At 45.9% G+C, this 19539-nt stretch overlaps 1 protein-coding gene across 2 annotated transcripts in view; it reads right to left on the bottom strand.

Annotated features, from left to right (window-relative positions):
- The window catches only part of TRPM8 (transient receptor potential cation channel subfamily M member 8), an 88195-nt gene extending 76877 nt beyond the window's left edge, over positions 1 to 11318 (bottom strand). For both annotated transcript variants that reach the window (XM_060015472.1, XM_060015471.1), the window contains exons 1-2: positions 11202 to 11318; positions 301 to 374 (exon numbers count right to left, since the gene is read on the bottom strand). In XM_060015472.1, the coding sequence (XP_059871455.1) occupies positions 301 to 374; positions 11202 to 11318 (191 nt within the window). The remainder of the gene's footprint in view (positions 1 to 300; positions 375 to 11201) is intronic.
- Positions 11319 to 19539: the final 8221 nt, after the last annotated feature.

Raw genomic sequence — 19539 nt, forward strand, 5'->3', positions numbered from 1 at the left:
GTTCACTGCCATGGCCACTCCGGTGGGCTCCCAGGCTCGTGGGAATATCAAAGAGAGTGACAGCCTGTCTTGGAGCCTTTACCAACTACTGACAAAGCTTAAAATATGAAATGAGTTGATACCTCTCCAGGGACAAGCTGCTTGCCAAACTCTTCCTGTTCACACACCGTTTCTGAGAATTGCAAGATGCAAACAACTTGAATAATGAACTAGTGAGCAATTTGTTTGTCTGTCATCATGGTGGTCAATAATTTATTTTTGAACATGGTAGCAAAAAATGGAGGCAAAGTAGTTGCTTACGTGGCCTTGGAATCTTTGGTAAAGAAGACACACTCCCGTTTCTTAAAATTTGCTTGAATGAAATTCACCAAGTCCTTTGGAGAAAGAACATTGGAACAACACGTCACTAATCTGTTCTCACCCCCTGCTGCTCTTCATGAATGACTTAAACCTACTTCAAAGGTTTTAAGGATTCACCACATATCATAGCAACCAGCATCCATTCATGCTTTTAGAGTACACAAAGTTTGTAAAAAGAGGCATACGTTTACATTTTTATAACTAAATGCAAATTTTTCTAAAAGTTACTTGGCATCATCTTGTAACAAATGTCATTATATACATACAAAGTATGTTTTTCTGACTCTAAGGCAACCGGGGGAATATAAGCATTTATTGATAGTTTAGCATAAATAATGTTTTATTGCAGATTCTAGTTCCTCTTACGCTTGCTTTTCAAAAGAAGGTATATTCCAAATGCTCCTTCCAGAGTTGCATCTGTCCCCCCATGGGCAAGGTGGTGAGGCATATCCGGGACCTAATTCTGACAAACAACGGAACGCTTCCCTTTAGTTGGCAGAAACAAACCCCTTGGAGTTGAAGAATACTTTGAAAATATTTACACTCCTCAAAGTGGGAGAAGATATTTGCGACATATATTAATCATCATAAGATTGGTAAATGGAATATATAAAAGGCTGTAAGTCACTAAGAATAAGACAGACAACCTCGTGGGAAAAAGGCAAAAGACATGAGCAGGCATTAAATAAAAGAGGACACACAGATGTGTGAAAAGGAGCTCAGCCTTGTCAGTAATGAGGCAAATGTGAAGTGAAACCACGATGACATCCCATTACACACCCACCAGGCTAGAAAAATCGAGAAGCCATTGGCACCAAATGCCAGTGAAGAGCCAGGCGGGGGGGCCTCAGCCCGCTACGGGCCGGGAGGGAACTGGCTCGACCACCCTGGGAAACTGTCCACCACTGTCCCCTAGAAACAGTCCCTGTGTCCTGTGAATGACCTGCAAGCTCAGATGCCTGGCACCGCGCTGCCAGCTTTAGGGGTTTGTCTTGTTCCGTGGAGGTGGGGCTGGCAGCCCAAACCCACTTCCCTCAGGTCACCGGGCGCCAGCAGTTCTCAGACAGTGTCATGTGGGTTTGCCCCCCGGCCTTGCACCAAAGCCAGGCCTGACTCGTCACCCCCCAACAATGAGGTCACCACGAAAAGGGAGACGGCACTCCCTCTCCTGGAAGAAGGTCCACCACGCCTTCAGCAGTCTCCCCCTTTGCTAGCCCCTACCCCCACCAACGTACATCCTGAGACATCAGAGCATGGGGACCACGTGCCCCAAGTTTCCCCAGAAGTCCTGTGTCTTAACCCCAATTCCCATGAGGGAGAGGTGTTCGCCTTTACCCATCGGCCTCAAGCCGAAGAACCTTCTCCAGAGAGAACATCTCACATCCAGGAAGGCTCACAGTGGCCCTGCTCCTAATAGCAAAACCTGAAACCCAAATGTTCATCCCGCTTAGGCTGGACAGACGTGCACAGGATGGAGGGTGGCCCAGCAGGAGTGAATCGACAGCCATTACACCTGGCAACACAGAGGGACCACAAACACAGGACGGTGAGCAAGAAATGCATTCACGGGAGCTTCCGGGAAGATGGCGGAAGAGTAAGACGCGGAGATCACCTTCCTCCCCACAGATACACCAGAAATACATCTACACGTGGAGCAACTCCTACAGAACACCTACTGAACGCTGGCAGAAGCAGAAGACCTCCCAAAAGGCAAGAAACCCCCCACGTACCTGGGTAGGGAAAAAGAAAAAAGAATAAACAGAGACAAAAGGATAGGGACGGGACCTGCACCAGTGGGAGGGAGCTGTGAAGGAGGAAAGGTTCCCACACACTAGGAAGCCCCTTCGCGGGCGGAGATTGCGGGTGGCGGAGGGGGAAGCTTCGGAGCCGCGGAGGAGAGCGCAGCCATAGGGGTGCGGAGGGCAAAGCGGAGAGATTCCCGCACAGAGGATCAGGGCCGACCAGCACTCACCGCCCGAGAGGCTTGTCTGCTCACCCGCGGGGGCGGGCGGGGCTGGGAGCTGAGGCTCGGGCTTTGGTCGGAGGCAGGGAGAGGACGGGGGTTGGCGGCGTGAACACAGCCTGCAGGGGTTAGTGCGCCACGGCTGGCCGGGAGGGAGTCCAGGGAAAAGTCTGCACCTGCCGAAGAGGCAAGAGACTTCTTCTTACCTCTTTGTTTCCTGGTGTGCGAGGAGAGGGGATTAAGAGCGCTGCTTAAAGGAGCTCCAGAGACGGGCGCGAGCCTCGGCTAAAATTGCGGACCCCACAGACGGGCAGGAGACGCTAAAGCTGCTGCTGCCGCCACCAAGAAGCCTGTGTGCGAGCACAGGTCACTCCCCACAACCCCCTTCCGGGGAGCCTGTGCAGCCCGCCACTGCCAGGGTCCCGGGAACCAGGGACAACTCCCCCGGAAGAATGCACGGCGCGCCTCACGCTGGTGCAACGTCACGCCGGCCTCTGCCGCCGCAGGCCCGCCCCGCACTCCGTGCCCCTCCCTCTCCCCCCACCCCCGCCCTCCCCCCCCACCCCCGCCCCGGCATGAGTGAGCCAGAGCCCCCGAATCAGCGGCTCCTTTAACCCAGTCCTGTCTGAGCAAGAACAGAAGCCCTCCGGCGACCTACACACAGAGGCGGGGCCAAATCCAAAACTGAGCCCCGGGAGCTATGAGAACAAAGAAGAGAAAGGGAAATCTCTCCCAGCAGCCTCAGGAGCAGCGGATTGAAGCTCCACAATCAACTTGATGCATCTGTGGAATACATGAATAGACAACTAATCATCCCAAATTAAGGAGGTGGACTTTGAGAGCAAGATTTATGATTTTTTCCCCTTTTCCTCTTTTTGTGAGTGTGTATGTATGTGTATGCGTCTGTGTGAGATTTTGTCTATATAGCTTTGCTTCCACCATTTGTCCTACGGTTCTATCCGTCCGTTTTTGTTGTTGGTTTGTTTTTGTTTCTTAATATTTTTTTATTTTTTTCTCTTAATAATTTTTTTATTTTAATAAATTTATTATATTTTATCTTACTTTATTTTACTTTATCTTCTTCCTTTTTTTCTTCCTTCCTCCCTCCCTCCCTCCCTTCTTTCGTTCTACTTCTACTAATTCTTTCTACTTTTTCTCCCTTTTATTCTGAGCCGTGTGGATGGAAGGCTCTTGGTGCTGCAGCCAGAAGTCAGTGCTGTGCCTCTGAGGTGGGAGAGCCAACTTCAGGACACTGGTCCACAAGAGACCTCCCAGCTCCACATAATATCGAACAGCGAAAATCTCCCAGAGATCTCCATCTCAACACCAGCACCCAGCTTCACTCAACGACCAACAAGCTACAGTGCTGGACATCCTATGCCAAACAACTGCAAGACAGGAACACAACCCCACCCATTAGCAGAGAGGCTGCCTAAAATCATAATAAGTCCACAGACACCCCAAAACACACCACCAGACGTGGATCTGCCCACCAGAAAGACAAGATCCAGCCTCATCCACCAGAACACAGGCACTAGTCCCCTCCACCAGGAAGCCTACACAACCCACTGAACCAACCTTAGCCACTGGGGACAGACACCAAAAACAACGGGAACTACGAACGTGCAGCCTGCAAAAAGGAGACCCCAAACAGTAAGATAAGCAAAATGAGAAGACCGAAAAGCACACAGCAGATGAAGGAGCAAGATAAAAATGCACCAGACCTAACAAATGAAGAGGAAATAGGCAGTCTACCTGAAAAATAATTCAGAGTAATGACAGTAAAGATGATCCAAAATCTTGGAAATAGAATAGAGAAAATGCAAGAAACATTTAACAAGGACCTAGGAGAACTAAAGTTGAAACAAACAATGATGAACAGCACAATAAATGAAATTAAAAATACTCTAGATGGGATCAATAGCAGAATAACTGAGGCAGAAGAATGGATAAGTGACCTGGAAGATAAAGTAGTGGAAATAACTACTGCAGAGCAGAATAAAGAAAAAAGAATGAAAAGAACTGAGGACAAGTCTCAGAGACCTCTGGGACAACATTAGACGCACCAACATTTGAATTATAGGGGTTCCAGAAGAAGAAGAGAAAAAGAAAGGGACTGAGAAAATATTTGAAGAGATTATAGTAGAAAACTTCACTAATATGGGAAAGGAAATAGTTAATCAAGTCCAGGAAGCACAGAGAGTCCCATACAGGATAAATCCAAGGAGAAATACGCCAAGACACATATTAATCAAACTGTCAAAAATTAAATACAAAGAAAACATATTAAAAGCAGCAAGGGAAAAACAACAAATAACACACAAGGGAATCCCCATAAGGTTAACAGCTGATCTTTCAGCAGAAACTCTGCAAGCCAGAAGGGACTGGCAGGACATATTTAAAGTGATGAAGGAGAAAAACCTGCAACCAAGATTACTCTACCCAGCAAGGATCTCATTCAGATTTGATGGAGAAATTAAAACCTTTAGAGACAAGCAAGAGCTGAGACAGTTCAGCACCACCAAACCAGCTTTACAACAACTGCTAAAGGAACTTGTCTAGGCAAGAAACACAAGAGAAGGAAAAGACCTACAATAACAAACCCAAAACAATAAAGAAAATGGGAATAGGAACATACATATCGATAATTACCTTAAATGTAAATGGACTACATGCTCCCACCAAAAGACACAGATTGGCTGAATGGATACAAAAACAAGACCCATATATTTGCTGCCTACAAGAGACCCACTTCAGACCTAGAGACACATGCACACTGAAAGTAAGGGGATGGAAAAAGACGTTTCATGCAAATGGAAACCAAAAGAAAGCTGGAGTACCAATTCTCATATCAGGCAAAATAGACTTTAAAATAAAGACTATTAGAAGAGACAAAGAAGGACACTACATAATGATCAAGGGATCGATCCAAGAAGAAGATATAACAGTTGTAAATATTTATGCACTTAACATAGGAGCACCTCAATACATAAGGCAAATATTAATAGCCATAAAAGGGGAAATTGACAGTAACACATTCATAGTAGGGGACTTTAACACCCCACTTTCACCAATGGACAGATCATCCAAAATGAAAATAAATAAGGAAACACAAGCTTTAAATGATACATTAAACAAGATGGACTTAATTGATATTTATAGGACATTCCATCCAAAAACAACAGAATACACATTTTTCTCAAGTGCTCATGGAACATTCTCCAGGATAGATCATATCTTGGGTCACAAATCAAGCCTTGGTAAATTTAAGAAAATTGAAATTGGATCAAGTATCTTTTCCAACCACAACGCTACGAGACTAGATATCAATTACAGGAAAAGATCTGTAAAAAATACAAACACACGGAGGCTAAACAATACACTACTTAATAACGAAGTGATCACTGAAGAAATCAAAGAGGAAATCAAAAAATACCTAGAAACAAATGACAATGGAGACACGACGACCCAAAATCTATGGGATGCAGCAAAAGCAGTTCTAAGAGAGAAGTTTATAGCAATACAATCCTATCTTAAGAAACAGGAAACATCTCGAATAAACAACCTATCCTTGCACCTAAAGCAATTAGAGAAAGAAGAACAAAAAAAACCCAAAGTTAGCAGAAGGAAAGAAATCATAAAAATCAGATCAGAAATAAATGAAAAAGAAATGAAGCAAACGATAGCAAAGATCAATAAAACTAAAAGCTGGTTCTTCGAGAAGATAAACAAAATTGATAAACCATTAGCCAGACTCATCAAGAAAAAAAGGAAGAAGACTCAAATCAATAGAATTAGAAATGAAAAAGGAGAAGTAACAACGGACACTGCAGAAATACAAAGGATCATGAGAGATTACTACAAACAACTCTATGCCAATAAAATGGACAACCTGGAAGAAATGGAGAAATTCTTAGAAATGCACAACCTGCCAAGACTGAATCAGGAAGAAATAGAAAATATGAACAGACCAATCACAAGTAATGAAATTGAAACTGTGATTAAAAATTTTCCAACAAACAAAAGCCCAGGACCAGATGGCTTCACAGGCGAATTCTATCAAGCATTTAGAGAAGAGCTAACACCTATCCTTCTGAAACTCTTCCAAAATATAGCAGAGGGAGGAACACTCCCAAACTCATTCTACGAGGCCACCATCACCCTGATACCAAAACCAGACAAGGATGTCACAAAGAAAGAAAACTACAGGCCAATATCACTGATGAACATAGATGCAAAAATCCTCAACAAAATACTAGCAAACAGAATCCAACAGCACATTAAACGGATCATGCACCATGATCAAGTGGGGTTTATTCCAGTAATGCAAGGATTCTTCAATATACGCAAATCAATCAACGTGATACACCATATTAACAAATTGAAGGAGAAAAACCATATGATCATCTCAATAGATGCAGAGAAAGCTTTCAACAAAATTCAACATCCATTTATGATAAAAACCCTACAGAAAGTAGGCATAGAGGGAACTTTCCTCAACATAATAAAGGCCATATATGACAGACCCACAGCGAACATCATCCTCAATGGTGAAAAACTGAAAGCATTTCCACTAAGATCAGGAACAAGACAAGTTTGCCCACTCTCACCACTCTTATTCAACATAGTTTTGGAAGTTTTAGCCACAGCAATCAGAGAAGAAAAGGAAATAAAAGGAATCCAAATTGGAAAAGAAGAAGTAAAGCTGTCACTGTTTGCAGATGACATGATACTATACATAGAGAATCCTAAAGATGCTACCAGAAAACTACTAGAGCTAATCAATGAATTTGGTAAAGTAGCAGGATACAAAATTAATGCACAGAAATCTCTGGCATTCCTATACACTAATGATGAAAAATCTGAAAGTGAAATCAAGAAAACACTCCCATTTACCACTGCAACAAAAAGAATAAAATATCTAGGAATAAACCTACCTAAGGAGACAAAAGACCTGTATGCAGAAAATTATAAGACACTGATGAAAGAAATTAAAGGTGATACAAATAGATGGAAAGATATACCGTGTTCTTGGATTGGAAGAATCAACATTGTGAAAATGACTCTACTACGCAAAGCAATCTACAGATTCAATGCAATCCCTATCAAACTACCACTGGCATTTTTCACAGAACTAGAACAAAATATTTCACAATTTGTATGGAAACACAAAAGACGCCGAATAGCCAAAGCAATCTTGAGAACGAAAAATGGAGCTGGAGGAATCAGGCTCCCTGACTTCAGACTATACTACAAAGCTACAGTAATCAAGACAGTATGGTACTGGCACAAAAACAGAAAGATCAATAGAACAGGATAGAAATCCCAGAGATAAACCCACACACATATGGTCACCTTATCTTTGATAAAGGAGGCAGGAATATACAGTGGAGAAAGGACAGCCTCTTCAATAAGTGGTGCTGGGAACACTGGACAGGTACATGTAAAAGTATGAGATTAGATCACTCCCTAACACCATACAGAAAAATAAGCTCAAAATGGATTAAAGACCTAAATGTAAGGCCAGAAACTATAAAACTTTTAGAGGAAAACATAGGCAGAACACTCTATGACATAAATCACAGCAAGATCCTTTTTGACCCACCTCCTAGAGAAATGGAAATAAAAATAAACAAATGGGACCTAATGAAACTTCAAAGCTTTTGCACAGCAAAGGAAACCATAAACAAGACCAAAAGACAACACTCAGAATGGGAGAAAATATTTGCAAATGAAGCAACTGACAAAGGATTAATCTCCAAAATTTATAAGCAGCTCATGCAGCTCAATAACAAAAAAGCAAACAACCCAATCCAAAAATGGGCAGAAGACCTAAATAGACATTTCTCCAAAGAAGATATACAGACTGCCAACAAACACATGAAAGAATGCTCAACATCATTAATCATTAGAGAAATGCAAATCAAAACTACAATGAGATATCATCTCACACCAGTCAGAATGGCCATCATCAAAAAATCTAGAAACAATAAATGCTGGAGAGGGTGTGGAGAAAAGGGAACCCTCTTACACTGTTGGTGGGAATATAAATTAATACAGCCACTATGGAGAACAGTATGGAGGTTCCTTAAAAAACTACAAATAGAACTACCATATGACCCAACAATCCCACTACTGGGCATATACCCTGAGAAAACCATAATTCAAAAAGAGTCATGTACCAAAATGTTCATTGCAGCTCTATTTCCAATAGCCCAGAGATGGAAACAACCTAAGTGTCCATCATCGGATGAATGGATAAAGAAGATGTGGCACATATATACAATGGAATATTACTCAGCCATAAAAAGAAACGAAATTGAGCTATTTGTAATGAGGTGGATAGAGCTAGAGTGTGTCATACAGAGTGAAGTAATTCAGAAAGAGAAAGACAAATACCGTATGCTAACACACATATATGGAATTTAAGGAAAAAAATGTCATGAAGAACCTAGGGGTAAGACAGGAATAAAGACACAGACCTACTAGAGAATGGACTTGAGGATATGGGGAGACAGAAGGGTAAGCTATGACAAAGCGAGAGAGTGGCATGGACATATATACACTACCAAACGTAAAATAGATAGCTAGTGGGAAGCAGCCGCATAGCACAGGGAGATCAGCTTGGTGCTTTGTGACCACCTGGAGGGGTGGGATAGGGAGAGTGGGAGGGAGGGAGACACAAGAGGGAAGAGATATGGGAACATATGTATATGTATAACTGATTCACTTTGTTATAAAGCAGAAACTAACACACCATTGTAAAGCAATTATACTCCAATAAAGATGTAAAAAAAAAAAAAGGAAAGAAAAAAGAAGTGAATTCACAAAGGAATACTTACTGTGTAATTCCACAAATATCAAAACAAAGCCATGTATTGTTTAGGGACATATATTCAAATCATAAGCTTATAAATAAAAGCAGGACCAGGGAACACAAAATTCAGGATAGCTGTCGCCTTTGGCACGGAGGGCACGTGGGGGACTCCTGAAAAGGGCTGATGGTGGGTGCAAGCGTGTTCATTTTATTATTCTTCCTTAGGCTGGGAATTTATATTTGCATGTTCTTTTCTACAAATAATAAAAATGTAGAGAGCAAAAATAAATCCTACACTCATCTGAACGTGAAAAATTTTGAAAACCTGTGATGCCCTTTCTTCCTCAGAATATTTTCTAGCTCTTCACTAATTTTAAGTCTACTTAACACAGATGAAGAAAACTCAACAGTATAAGCTTATGTGTATAAGCTTGTGAAATCGATGATGGTGGAGGAGGGGTGGTGATAAAAACTGCCTTGTTGCTGAAAGTTCCCTCTGGGGACTTCCCTGGCGGTCCAGTGGTTAAGACTCACGCTTCCACCGCAGGGGGCATGGGTTCGATCTCTGGTCAGGGAACTAAGATCCCACATGCCATGATGTGTGGCCAAAACAATTTTTTTTTAATTAAAAAATAAAGGCCTTTAAAGAAAAAAAAGTTCCCTCTGAAAAATGTACTTTGCAAAGGTGTGTAGTCTCAGGGGCAAACAGGACCCCCCCCCCATAACTGGGATGTACTTAGGTGGTCTCAGAAATTCTACCCACAGGGCAGCTGGCATCTCTGAGGGGAGCAGGAAATCCATCCAGAAATCCCATGGGAGCCCAAAGGAGAATGGCACGGGAGAGTCAGCCTTTGTCTCCCAGAGACACCCATGCCTGCGTCCAAGTATGATCCGGAAAGGCCTTTTCTGCCCTCCCAGAGGTCCGTCACTGCTGGAGGCTGGAGGAGGGGGCATTGGAGAGGCCACCAGCGCCCTCTGCCCACTGTGTAATTCTCACCGGACCAGGGTCAAGGTGACGGCAGGTGCAAAATCTAAGGAGGCGCTGGGTGTTGGGAGTGGCAAGTGCACGGGCGCCCCCAAGAACCCCACCCAGCAGATCAAAATACTGACATGCCCAGCACCCCAGAAGCCCCCACCCAGTCCCTCCTCCTTCCTTTTTCCAAAGTTAGCCACCACCCCGACTTTTAACACTCTAGTCGGCGGAAGCTTGGTACCAGACTGGAACGTTGTCTTTATTTCCTGACAAATGAGAGTATTCACTAGGACGTGAGAGTGAACAGAAAGCCTGCGGGAACCACTAGAGGTGGCTGAGGGACGGAAGGGGCAGCGCAGCCCAGCGGGGAGCCTCCTGCCGGGCGCCCCACCCTGAGTCCGCTCACCCCTAAGCAACAGCTCAGTGCGCCTCTATGAAAGCAGTGTGGACACGGGCTTGGAAGGAGGAGAGAGATGCTGTGGAGAACAGCTAGAAGCTACGGCAAGAACAAATGCAGACCCAGAATGAGCCCCCGGCCATAGAGTTGAAGAAAAGGACCTCAAGAATCACTTCCGAGGTGAACCCACAGGGCTGGAAGCAAGGACACCAAGCATTAGCTAGTAAAAGGAATATTAAAAGTGCAGTATTTAGGATTTCATAAAAGTCACTTAACAAGTGCATTCTTGAATGGATAAGCAAGGTCCTACTGTACAGCACAGGGAACTAGATCCAGTCTCCTGTAGTAAACCGCAATGGAAAAACATGTGAAAAAGCAGGTATATATATGTGTAACTGAACCACTTTGCTCTACAGCAGAAATGAACACTGCTATTTTTTTAAAAAGGCCCCAAATAAGTACATTCTTTAGCAACTCAAGGTTGCGGTCACAATCTTCAAAACAGGGATGCCTGAAAAACTACACAGATAAGAAAAGGCCTCTACATTCGACAAAAATAATCCACAGAACGAAATGCCATACGTTGAGATATGATCTTTTTAAAGAAGGAGTATTGGTCCCCAAAGAATCCTAGCTGCAAAGGGCTGCTTTCTGACATATCAGCGGGTTGGTGGGGCGTGGCTCAACTCACGCTCTCGCTGTAGGACACGTCTGTGCTGCGAGACGCACTGGAGTACAGGGTCCGGGTGCTGTCCGGCGTGCCGTTCCTTCTGCTTCTCATGCTAAGCCGGGCGCCCTTGAAGGACATCTGTTCCCCTGTGGAGAAAGGGCAGGGAGGGTAAGATGGGGTCACAAACGGTGGACGGGCTTCACTGAAAGCTTTACCGCCATACCCTCCCCCTCTCGCTGTCTGCCATGCCCCAGCCCCGCCCCGCCCCCCACCACCAAAGGACATTGGTCCCCCTGCCTCTGCTCTCCTTGCTTCATTCCTTCTCGTCCTCCAGGACCCAGCTTGAGTTCAGTCCTTCCATACCCCTTGCCTGACCGCTCCCGTCTGGGCAGGGCCCTCCTGGGTGCGCTCCCCTCTCCTATGGGAGGTGGGATCCCGCATCCCAGACCACTACGCATAGGAGGTGCATCATAGCTCCTTCGAAGTTAATGGATTTGTAGTGAAGGAACTTGCAGAACTGCAGCTAGCAGCTGTGGCAGCTAGAGGACCGGCTGGCTGGCAGCAGAGAGGAGTTCTGCCCTGATGCGGTCAAGTGAAGTGGGAGAAGGACCTTGACCCACAGGGGCGGTAGGGCCTGAGGGCCAGTGTGCTCCAGGTCACCCTGAGACTCGGAGCCGGCACGTGGTTCCCAAGGACACCCGGCAACAATTCCCTCCCAGCCTGGAGAGCAGGCCATTAGCCCGGGCATCCCAGAAGCCTCAGTTGCCACGGCGATGCCTCCGGGCTGCCCCCTGCTCTTCTAGGGCTCAGACCCTCCATCCCAGCTGCAGGAGCCACCCATCCTTCCTGTTTCCCAAACACTATCTCAGACCTGTATCCACAGAGAGCTACTCCACATCCCCAGGCTGTCCGGCAGACACAGCAAACAAGACGTTTCTAGAACAAGAGCATCATCCTTCTCCTACACCCCGCCTCCCTGTGTCTCCTCCTGGGACCAAGCTCCCCCAGCTGCCTGTGACCTCTGCCCCCACCCTCGCCTCCATCATCACCACATCCAAGTGGCAGTCGCACCCCCTCGCCCCTCTCCAGCCCCTCCAGTGGCCCGCAGCTGCCACTTGGGCCCTGCTTGCCTCCCCCGCATGACTGCACCCACCTCCCTCTCCTTCTGGGCCAGGTTCCTCACGGGGCCCCGCTTTTCCCGTCTAGGTCCCACCGTCTGTCTGGAACCCTCTTCCTCAAACCCTGCCCAGCTGCTTATCTCCCGCTCATCCTACGGGCCTTATACACCATCTCTTCAGGGAGGTACCTCTGACGCCCAGGCTGGCGCAGGTGCCTGGTGGCCTGTTCTGGAAGCACCATATCCCTTCCACCAAGCCGTGTGCATCCTGATTTGTTACATGATCTGTTTGGCCCCTGTCTGCCTACTTAAGTCAAAAACCAGATCTAGGGGCTTCCCTGGTGGCGCAGTGGTTGAAGAGTCCACCTGCCGATGCAGGGGACGCGGGTTCGTGCCCCGGTCCGGGAAGATCCCACATGCCGCGGAGCGGCTGGGCCCGTGAGCCATGGCCGCTGGGCCTGTGCGTCCAGAGCCCGTACTCCGCAACAGGAGAGGCCACAACAGTGAGAGGCCCGCGTACCGCAAAAAACAAAAACAAAAACAGATCTATCTGTTCAGCACTGTATTCCCAGAGCCTGGCACAGAGCAGAGAGTAGAATTGTACCAATATTGATTGAGCGAATAATCTAAGTGATTACATAACACTCCCTCCTACCCTCAAAATCCTCTTTCAGTTTTGCAAATTACTTCCAACTCGCCTCCCATACCCCCTGCACGAGGAAAGGCCTGAGACCCAAGCCTCAGCCACACGACTCCTGAGCCCTCAGCCTGTCTCCTCCTCCAGGTCGCCTGTCCCAGCCTCAAAACCCTCCCAGGCCACAGACACCGACGCTTCTTCAAAGCCCACTCAGAACCCTCAGGCCAGGCTGTTTAAAGCAAGGAGCGCTTCTTTTACTTCTCGCCCCAGGCATTTCACGGAGAGGCTCAGAGTATTAATTGGTACTTTACATACATTATGGCAAAACCGCAAATCAGTCCTGCAAGGTATTTCCTATGATCCCCATACAGCAAATGGCTTCTAAGTAGGGCACCGACAGTCAGGAAATGATTTCATTTGCTCACGGTGAAAAAACTGCTTATTTCGTTGCAATGGAGAAAAGTGTATTTTTGCTTCTTCATCACAGTTCAGTCAAATAAGAAATGGGAAAGCTGTGTGAGAAATGCAGAATCTGCCCTTTTCTGACATTTCACATGTCTTTATTCGATGTTCGTTTCGAACTGGTTTTCTGAGGCCAGGGGATGTTCAAGGTGTGGAATTATGAGTCCAGGCGTTCTTCATCCCATCCCACACACCAGGTGTTCCAGGTGTACTGTTTATCCAGCTCCTAAACACAGGCAGGAGCTAAGGGTTCGGTGTGAAAGGGGTTTCCAGGAGGAGGGACATAGGCCAAGGACCAAGGGCTTCCAGGGGGGTCTGGAGAGGAGAGGAGAGGGTCCAGAGGGCCCCCCCAGGAACCTTGGGAAAGAGGGTGGCCCGCCCCTGAAAGGGAGTGAACTGGAAAAGTAGAAGGAGGAGGGAATGAAAGCCACACCAGGGAGAAACCAGTCGATGCATCCCACGCTAAGGAAAAGTCATAAAATCACACCACTGGGTTGAACCACACAAAATCCAGTGGAGAAGATGGGCCAAAGAGTCCAAAGCCACCAAACAAGGGAACATGAGTCACTGATAAACACAGAAACATGCTAAGCCTTCCTAGTAATAAAAACAATAAAAGTCCAACGGCGATGAAACACCCAGGGGAAATATTTCGGATGACAGCATTTGATGTTGGGAAGAGCTTAGTGGGACAGACACTCTCGTATCATTGCAGGGGGGGTAAAATCATCTTCCTGCCTCTGCAAAAGAATGTGGCAATAAGGTAGCCAGACATGCAAGTATTATCATCGTTGACCCAGTGAATTGGCTTTGGAGAATTCTAGATAAAAGAAATCATCAGAAACACATCAAAGGGTATACCCAAAAGATATTCATTTCATAGGAAAAATTAGAAATGACTTAAACTTCCATCAGTAGGAGCACATTACACCCAGAAGAAGTAAGAGGATGATACCATGAAGTGGGTGCATTTTAATGACATGGAAAATGTCATAGGATTTATCGTGAGTAGAAAAAAAGCCGGAGGCAAGAAATCACCATGGTCAGGAGCTCTGGCTTTAGAGATGGTCAGCTCGCGTTCAGTCACTCACCCTGTGACCTTGAGTGGGTCTTTCACCCTCTCAGCTTCCCTATAAAGGTGGTTCAGCAGCTGACATATGACCCACCTTCAGGAAGGGCAGCTATCGAAGTAAGGGATGTAAATGCATTAGGTATAATGTGTATAAGGCACACAGAAGTAAATACACCAAGGTGTTCACCATTGCCATATGTGGGGCTGGGACTGTGAGTGATTTTAATTTTATTCTTTCACTTTTTATATTTGCCCAAATTAAATATATTTCTTAAATAATCTGGAAAATATATTTAATAAATAGGAAAAGTGTCTAGAGGCTGGGCAAGGCTAAGAGAACCAGTGACCTTAGTGAGAACATTTCAGTAAGTGGGATGAGCGAGTGAGGACCACCAGAGACGGCATCTCCATCCACAAGAGCACGTGGCGGGTGGGTAGCTAGAAGGGAGGGGAGGGTCCGTGGCTGACTTGTTTCCTCCCAAGAGGTGGGATCATGTTTAAATCTTGGCAGAGGAAAACTAGCAGAGAGGGAGAGATTAAACCACAGGGAAAATATAATAATGTAATAATTCTGTTGACTGCAGAGCATGGAGTAGGACTTTGTGGAGGTAGGCAGGAGCGGTGAAGCCATCAGCACTAAAATGATCGATTGAGGATAAACGATAAATTGAAGGTAAAAGGAAAAGAGAGTCAACAATAACATAATAAATACTGATGACAATCGGGGCATTTTTGTTCTCTCACATCATATCTTTGAAATCATTTCCGAACATGAAACTGACATCCCACCAGCCACAGGCCCTTGGTCTTATCTGGGCTGTCTGACTTGTACTCCAGAGAAAAAATGCCAAGTCTGCCCCAGAGAGGAGATTGGCTGGGGACACTGCATACATTTTCAGGGCTCTGAAACTCTAAATATACAATGGAATATTACTCAGCCATAAAAAGAAACAAAACTGAGTTATTTGTAGTGAGGTGGATGGACCTAGAGTCTGTCATACAGAGTGAAGTAAGTCAGAAAGAGAAAGACAAATACCGTATGCTAACACAAATATATGGAATCTAAGAAAAAAAAATGTCATGAAGAACCTAGGGGTAAGACAGGAATAAAGACACAGACCTACTAGAGAATGGACTTGAGGATATGAGGAGGGGGAAGGATAAGCTGTGATAAGGTGAGAGAGTGGCATGGACATATATACACTACCAAACGTAAAATAGATAGCTAGTGGGAAGCAGCCACATAGCACACGGAGATCAGCTCGGTGCTTTGTGACCACCTAGAGGGGTGGGATAGGGAGGGTGGGAGGGAGGGAGACGCAAGAGGGAAGAGATATGGGAACATATGTATATGTATAACTGATTCACTTTGTTGTAAAGCAGAAACTAACACACCATTGTAAAGCAATTATACTCCAATAAAGATGTAAAAATAAAAAAAACTAAATAGTTGTTGAAAAATCTGAGTCTAGAGTAGTGGTTTCAAAGGCGGGGCTTAGGGCTTTGCGTCTGTGAGGGGCTCAGGGATGCCTCCCCACATCAGTGGGAGCAGTGCTGCTTCATCAGACTTACATCTCCAGGGTCCTAGCAGATTCCCCCTGAGGAAAGGTTTCTGCTGCTGAAGAGCAGCTGGACACATCTGCTCTGGAGCTCTGCTGCAGGTTTGCTCCGGGTCACCTTAACTGCACAGGCAGCCAGGGGACATCTGCAGCTTCCGTCTCTTGGAATTGGTAAGAAAGCACTACTTTACTTGAGGAAAAGTAAGTTTATAGGTGGTTTGGCAAGCTCCAGAAGCTAAAGGTGATGGACTTATTCCCAATAACCCCAACAATTAGGGGTTGGCATTTCACATACATCTTGGAATATGTGATTTCATAGCTCCCAAACTATAACACAACGTAACATGACATGATATAAGCATGATACATAATTGTTATGGTCCTAAAACCTCACCAAAGTTCTCTCTCGGATATTATGTCTTTCTCTGGATCGGAAACGGGGTATTTGGCACTGATGTTCCACCCATTTGGAGGGCAGTGGAGTATAATGCTGACGAGCATGAACTTCAAGGCTAGACCATCTTCTCGCTTCACCTTTAACTGTATCTGAATGTATTTCTATAAATTAATGAAATTCTCACTGAGGAGTGGGAAAATGGAGTCAGGAAAATGGTGGCACTGGATGTGGACTAACCCCACCGAGGGGACCTCCCCAAGTAGAATCCACCAGTAAAACAACACCAAGCATGCCCCGCAACGTGTATATGAGGTCTGATGAGAATTTCATGTAAATCAAACCCAGTTCACCCTGTTATTCTACTTCTAAAAGATCGTAGGGTAGGTCAATGCATCAGGAAAGCGCTAGTGTCATAACACGGGCCAGAGATTCAAAAGTTCAGGCAAAAATGAAACATGTACTTTTCTTCAATAATGAAGAGTACAATGTCAAGAGGAATTCAGATAAACACACCAAGAGACATCTATTATTAATACAATCAAACTCGGAGGACAATGAGGACTGTAGAGATACAGAAGACAAAACAAAACAAAAGCCTGGGTTTGGGAGTCAGGAAAATCCAAGCGTGGGACTGAGCTCCACCACTGACTAGCAGCTCACTTAGCCCCTTTGGGTCTCAGCTCGTTGATCTCTAAAAATGTGTCTCCCTGCCCCATGGCTTGGTTGTGACAGGACTGAAGAGGATGCTCCTACAGCAAGCTTGGCACGTGCTTGAGTAATGTAGACATCGGTGCTTTTATCAATACTCCTATTACTAGCGTCGGGGCTCCACGAGAAGAGTCAGGAAGGAGCGGGAGGAAAATCGCTGTGGCAGGAAGAGTCAGGAACGGGGACTCACAAGTGTCGTGACCACTCCCTCCCGTGTCACCAGGAAACTTGTGTTTTATCTGCTCAGCTCCTGAGGCCCTTGCAGGGTGAAAACTTGGAAGTGGCCTAGGGGAGCTAAATAGGTTTACATTCAAAAGGATGCAGAGACAGTCACAGGGAACACAGGTAGAATGTGGGGAGAGGTGGGGAGACAGGAAGAGCTCGGCGAGTGGAGAGGAAGAGGCTAGAATATATACAGACTCTATGGGGAAGGCGACTGCCACGGTGAGTAAGGCTTTAGCAAGACGGGTGGACGGCATCTTTTGGATTTTTTTAGAGTCCAGCCATTAGTATCAGCTGCTATCGCTGTGTAAGAAGTTATCCCAAAATGTGACTACTTACAATGACACACACTTATGAGCCCGCAGTTTCTGTGGTCAGGCATCTGGGCTCCGTGGAGCTGGATTCTCTGCTCGGGGGCTCTCACAGGCTGCACTCAGATGCCAGCAGGGGCTGGGGTCTTGTCTCAAGCCTGGGGCTGGGGTTGGTGGGGTGGGGGTTGGGGGGACCTGCTTCCCAGCTCACGTGGCTGTTAACAGGATACGTCTCCTTGAGGGCTGTTGGACCAGGGGCCCCCGTACCTCACTGGCTGTTGGCGGGAGGTCACCCTCAGTGTCTGGCTGCCAGGGCCTCTCTAACGTGGCGGCTTCTGTATCAAAGCATATAAGCTGACAAGGCATTAGACGGAGTCTGCCAGCGAGACACAGTCACAATCTTTCGTAACCTAATCATGCAAGTGACATTGCATATCACCTTTGCCACATTCTGTTGGTTAGAAGCAAATCACGAGGTCTTACTTACACGCAAGGGGAGGGGACCACACGAGGGCGTGAATAGCCATGAATTCCACAGGTGGGGGGCCCATCTTAGAAGCCCACCTACCGTGGCACCTTTAACTCACATTTATTTCCAGTGTTCTTGCTTTGTTGGACCTGAATATCTTTTGAATATAGCATTGTGCCAAGACTGGCCGTACGACTCATCAATTTGGGGGGTCTTATAAATGTAAAATTCAAAGCAGGACTCCTAAGGTATCTGACTGAGCAGAAACCCTGAGGAAGAAATCAGAGTAACTTTAGGATAAATGGTGGCACAGAACCCGCAACGAGCCTCCCTTCTAACTGCACACCCCCTATGACCATACGCTAAGTCGGTATGGGTAAAAGTTTGCTTTTTCTTAATCCACTGACGGCCTGCCATCTGAGCATTGATCGCCCAACCTCACTACGGTGGTCCACTCAATCTGGGATCTAGATCCATGCTGTTACGAGTAAGCTATTCTTTTTAGATTCTAGATTTCCCCTTTGAGAATAATTTCTATCTTCATATTAATTTTTATTCTGTATTTTCAACACTTATTTAGACTGAGCCCTGCAAGTGTCACTGGTGTCCACGAGTCCAGTGTGAGTCCTTCCATATCCGACTTGTCCACATTGGACTCCTCTGTCGGCATCAGAGGGTCCCTGGGGATGATTTTAGTGAGGTGTGTGTGTTAGGAGCTTCTTATCCATGTTGTTGACCTAAAACAAATAGACCGCCAGGTATTTCTCCAGCAAAGATGGGTTTATTCAGAACCAGCAGAGAATCGCTATTCAGGGTCAGCAACCATGGTGAACCACTTGCAAGTTCCTGCACAGCAAGGGAAGGAGACTCCTATATAGAGGGAAAAGGGAGGGAGGGCTGTAGTAAACAGAGTCCCTGGCTTTTCACTGGCTTAGCCCCCTCGGGGAGAGGGGGGAGGAAGAGTCCTTCTTCTTCCTATTGGGCTCTGTTGTCATCACAGGGTGTGAGAGCTCCCCCCTTGTGGTCCCTCAACTCTATGTGGTTTTTTTTCATTTTTTTTCTTTTTTCTTTCCACCTCACCCCCGGGCTTGAGGGATCTTGGTTCCCCAACCAGAGATTGAACCCAGGCCCTCGGCATTGAAAGCGTGGAGTCCCAACTACTGGACCTCCAGGAAATTCCTTCTGTTTCTGTTTATTTTTTTTTTTTACCGTGCAAATGCCTTTTTACTGCATTCACACATGGATAATTTGACCAACACTTTTCCCCCCTGACACCATAAGAACAGTTCCATTCTTTTTAGGGTTTTGATCTTGTAAAGGAAAAGTGAGGCAGCCTCACTTTTATTCCTTCTGTCCAACATTTATATGCTTCTTCCTCTTTTCCTTAAATTCTAATATTTCATTG

This window comes from Delphinus delphis, chromosome 7 (genome assembly GCF_949987515.2).
Source record: "Delphinus delphis chromosome 7, mDelDel1.2, whole genome shotgun sequence".
NCBI lineage: Eukaryota > Metazoa > Chordata > Mammalia > Artiodactyla > Delphinidae > Delphinus > Delphinus delphis.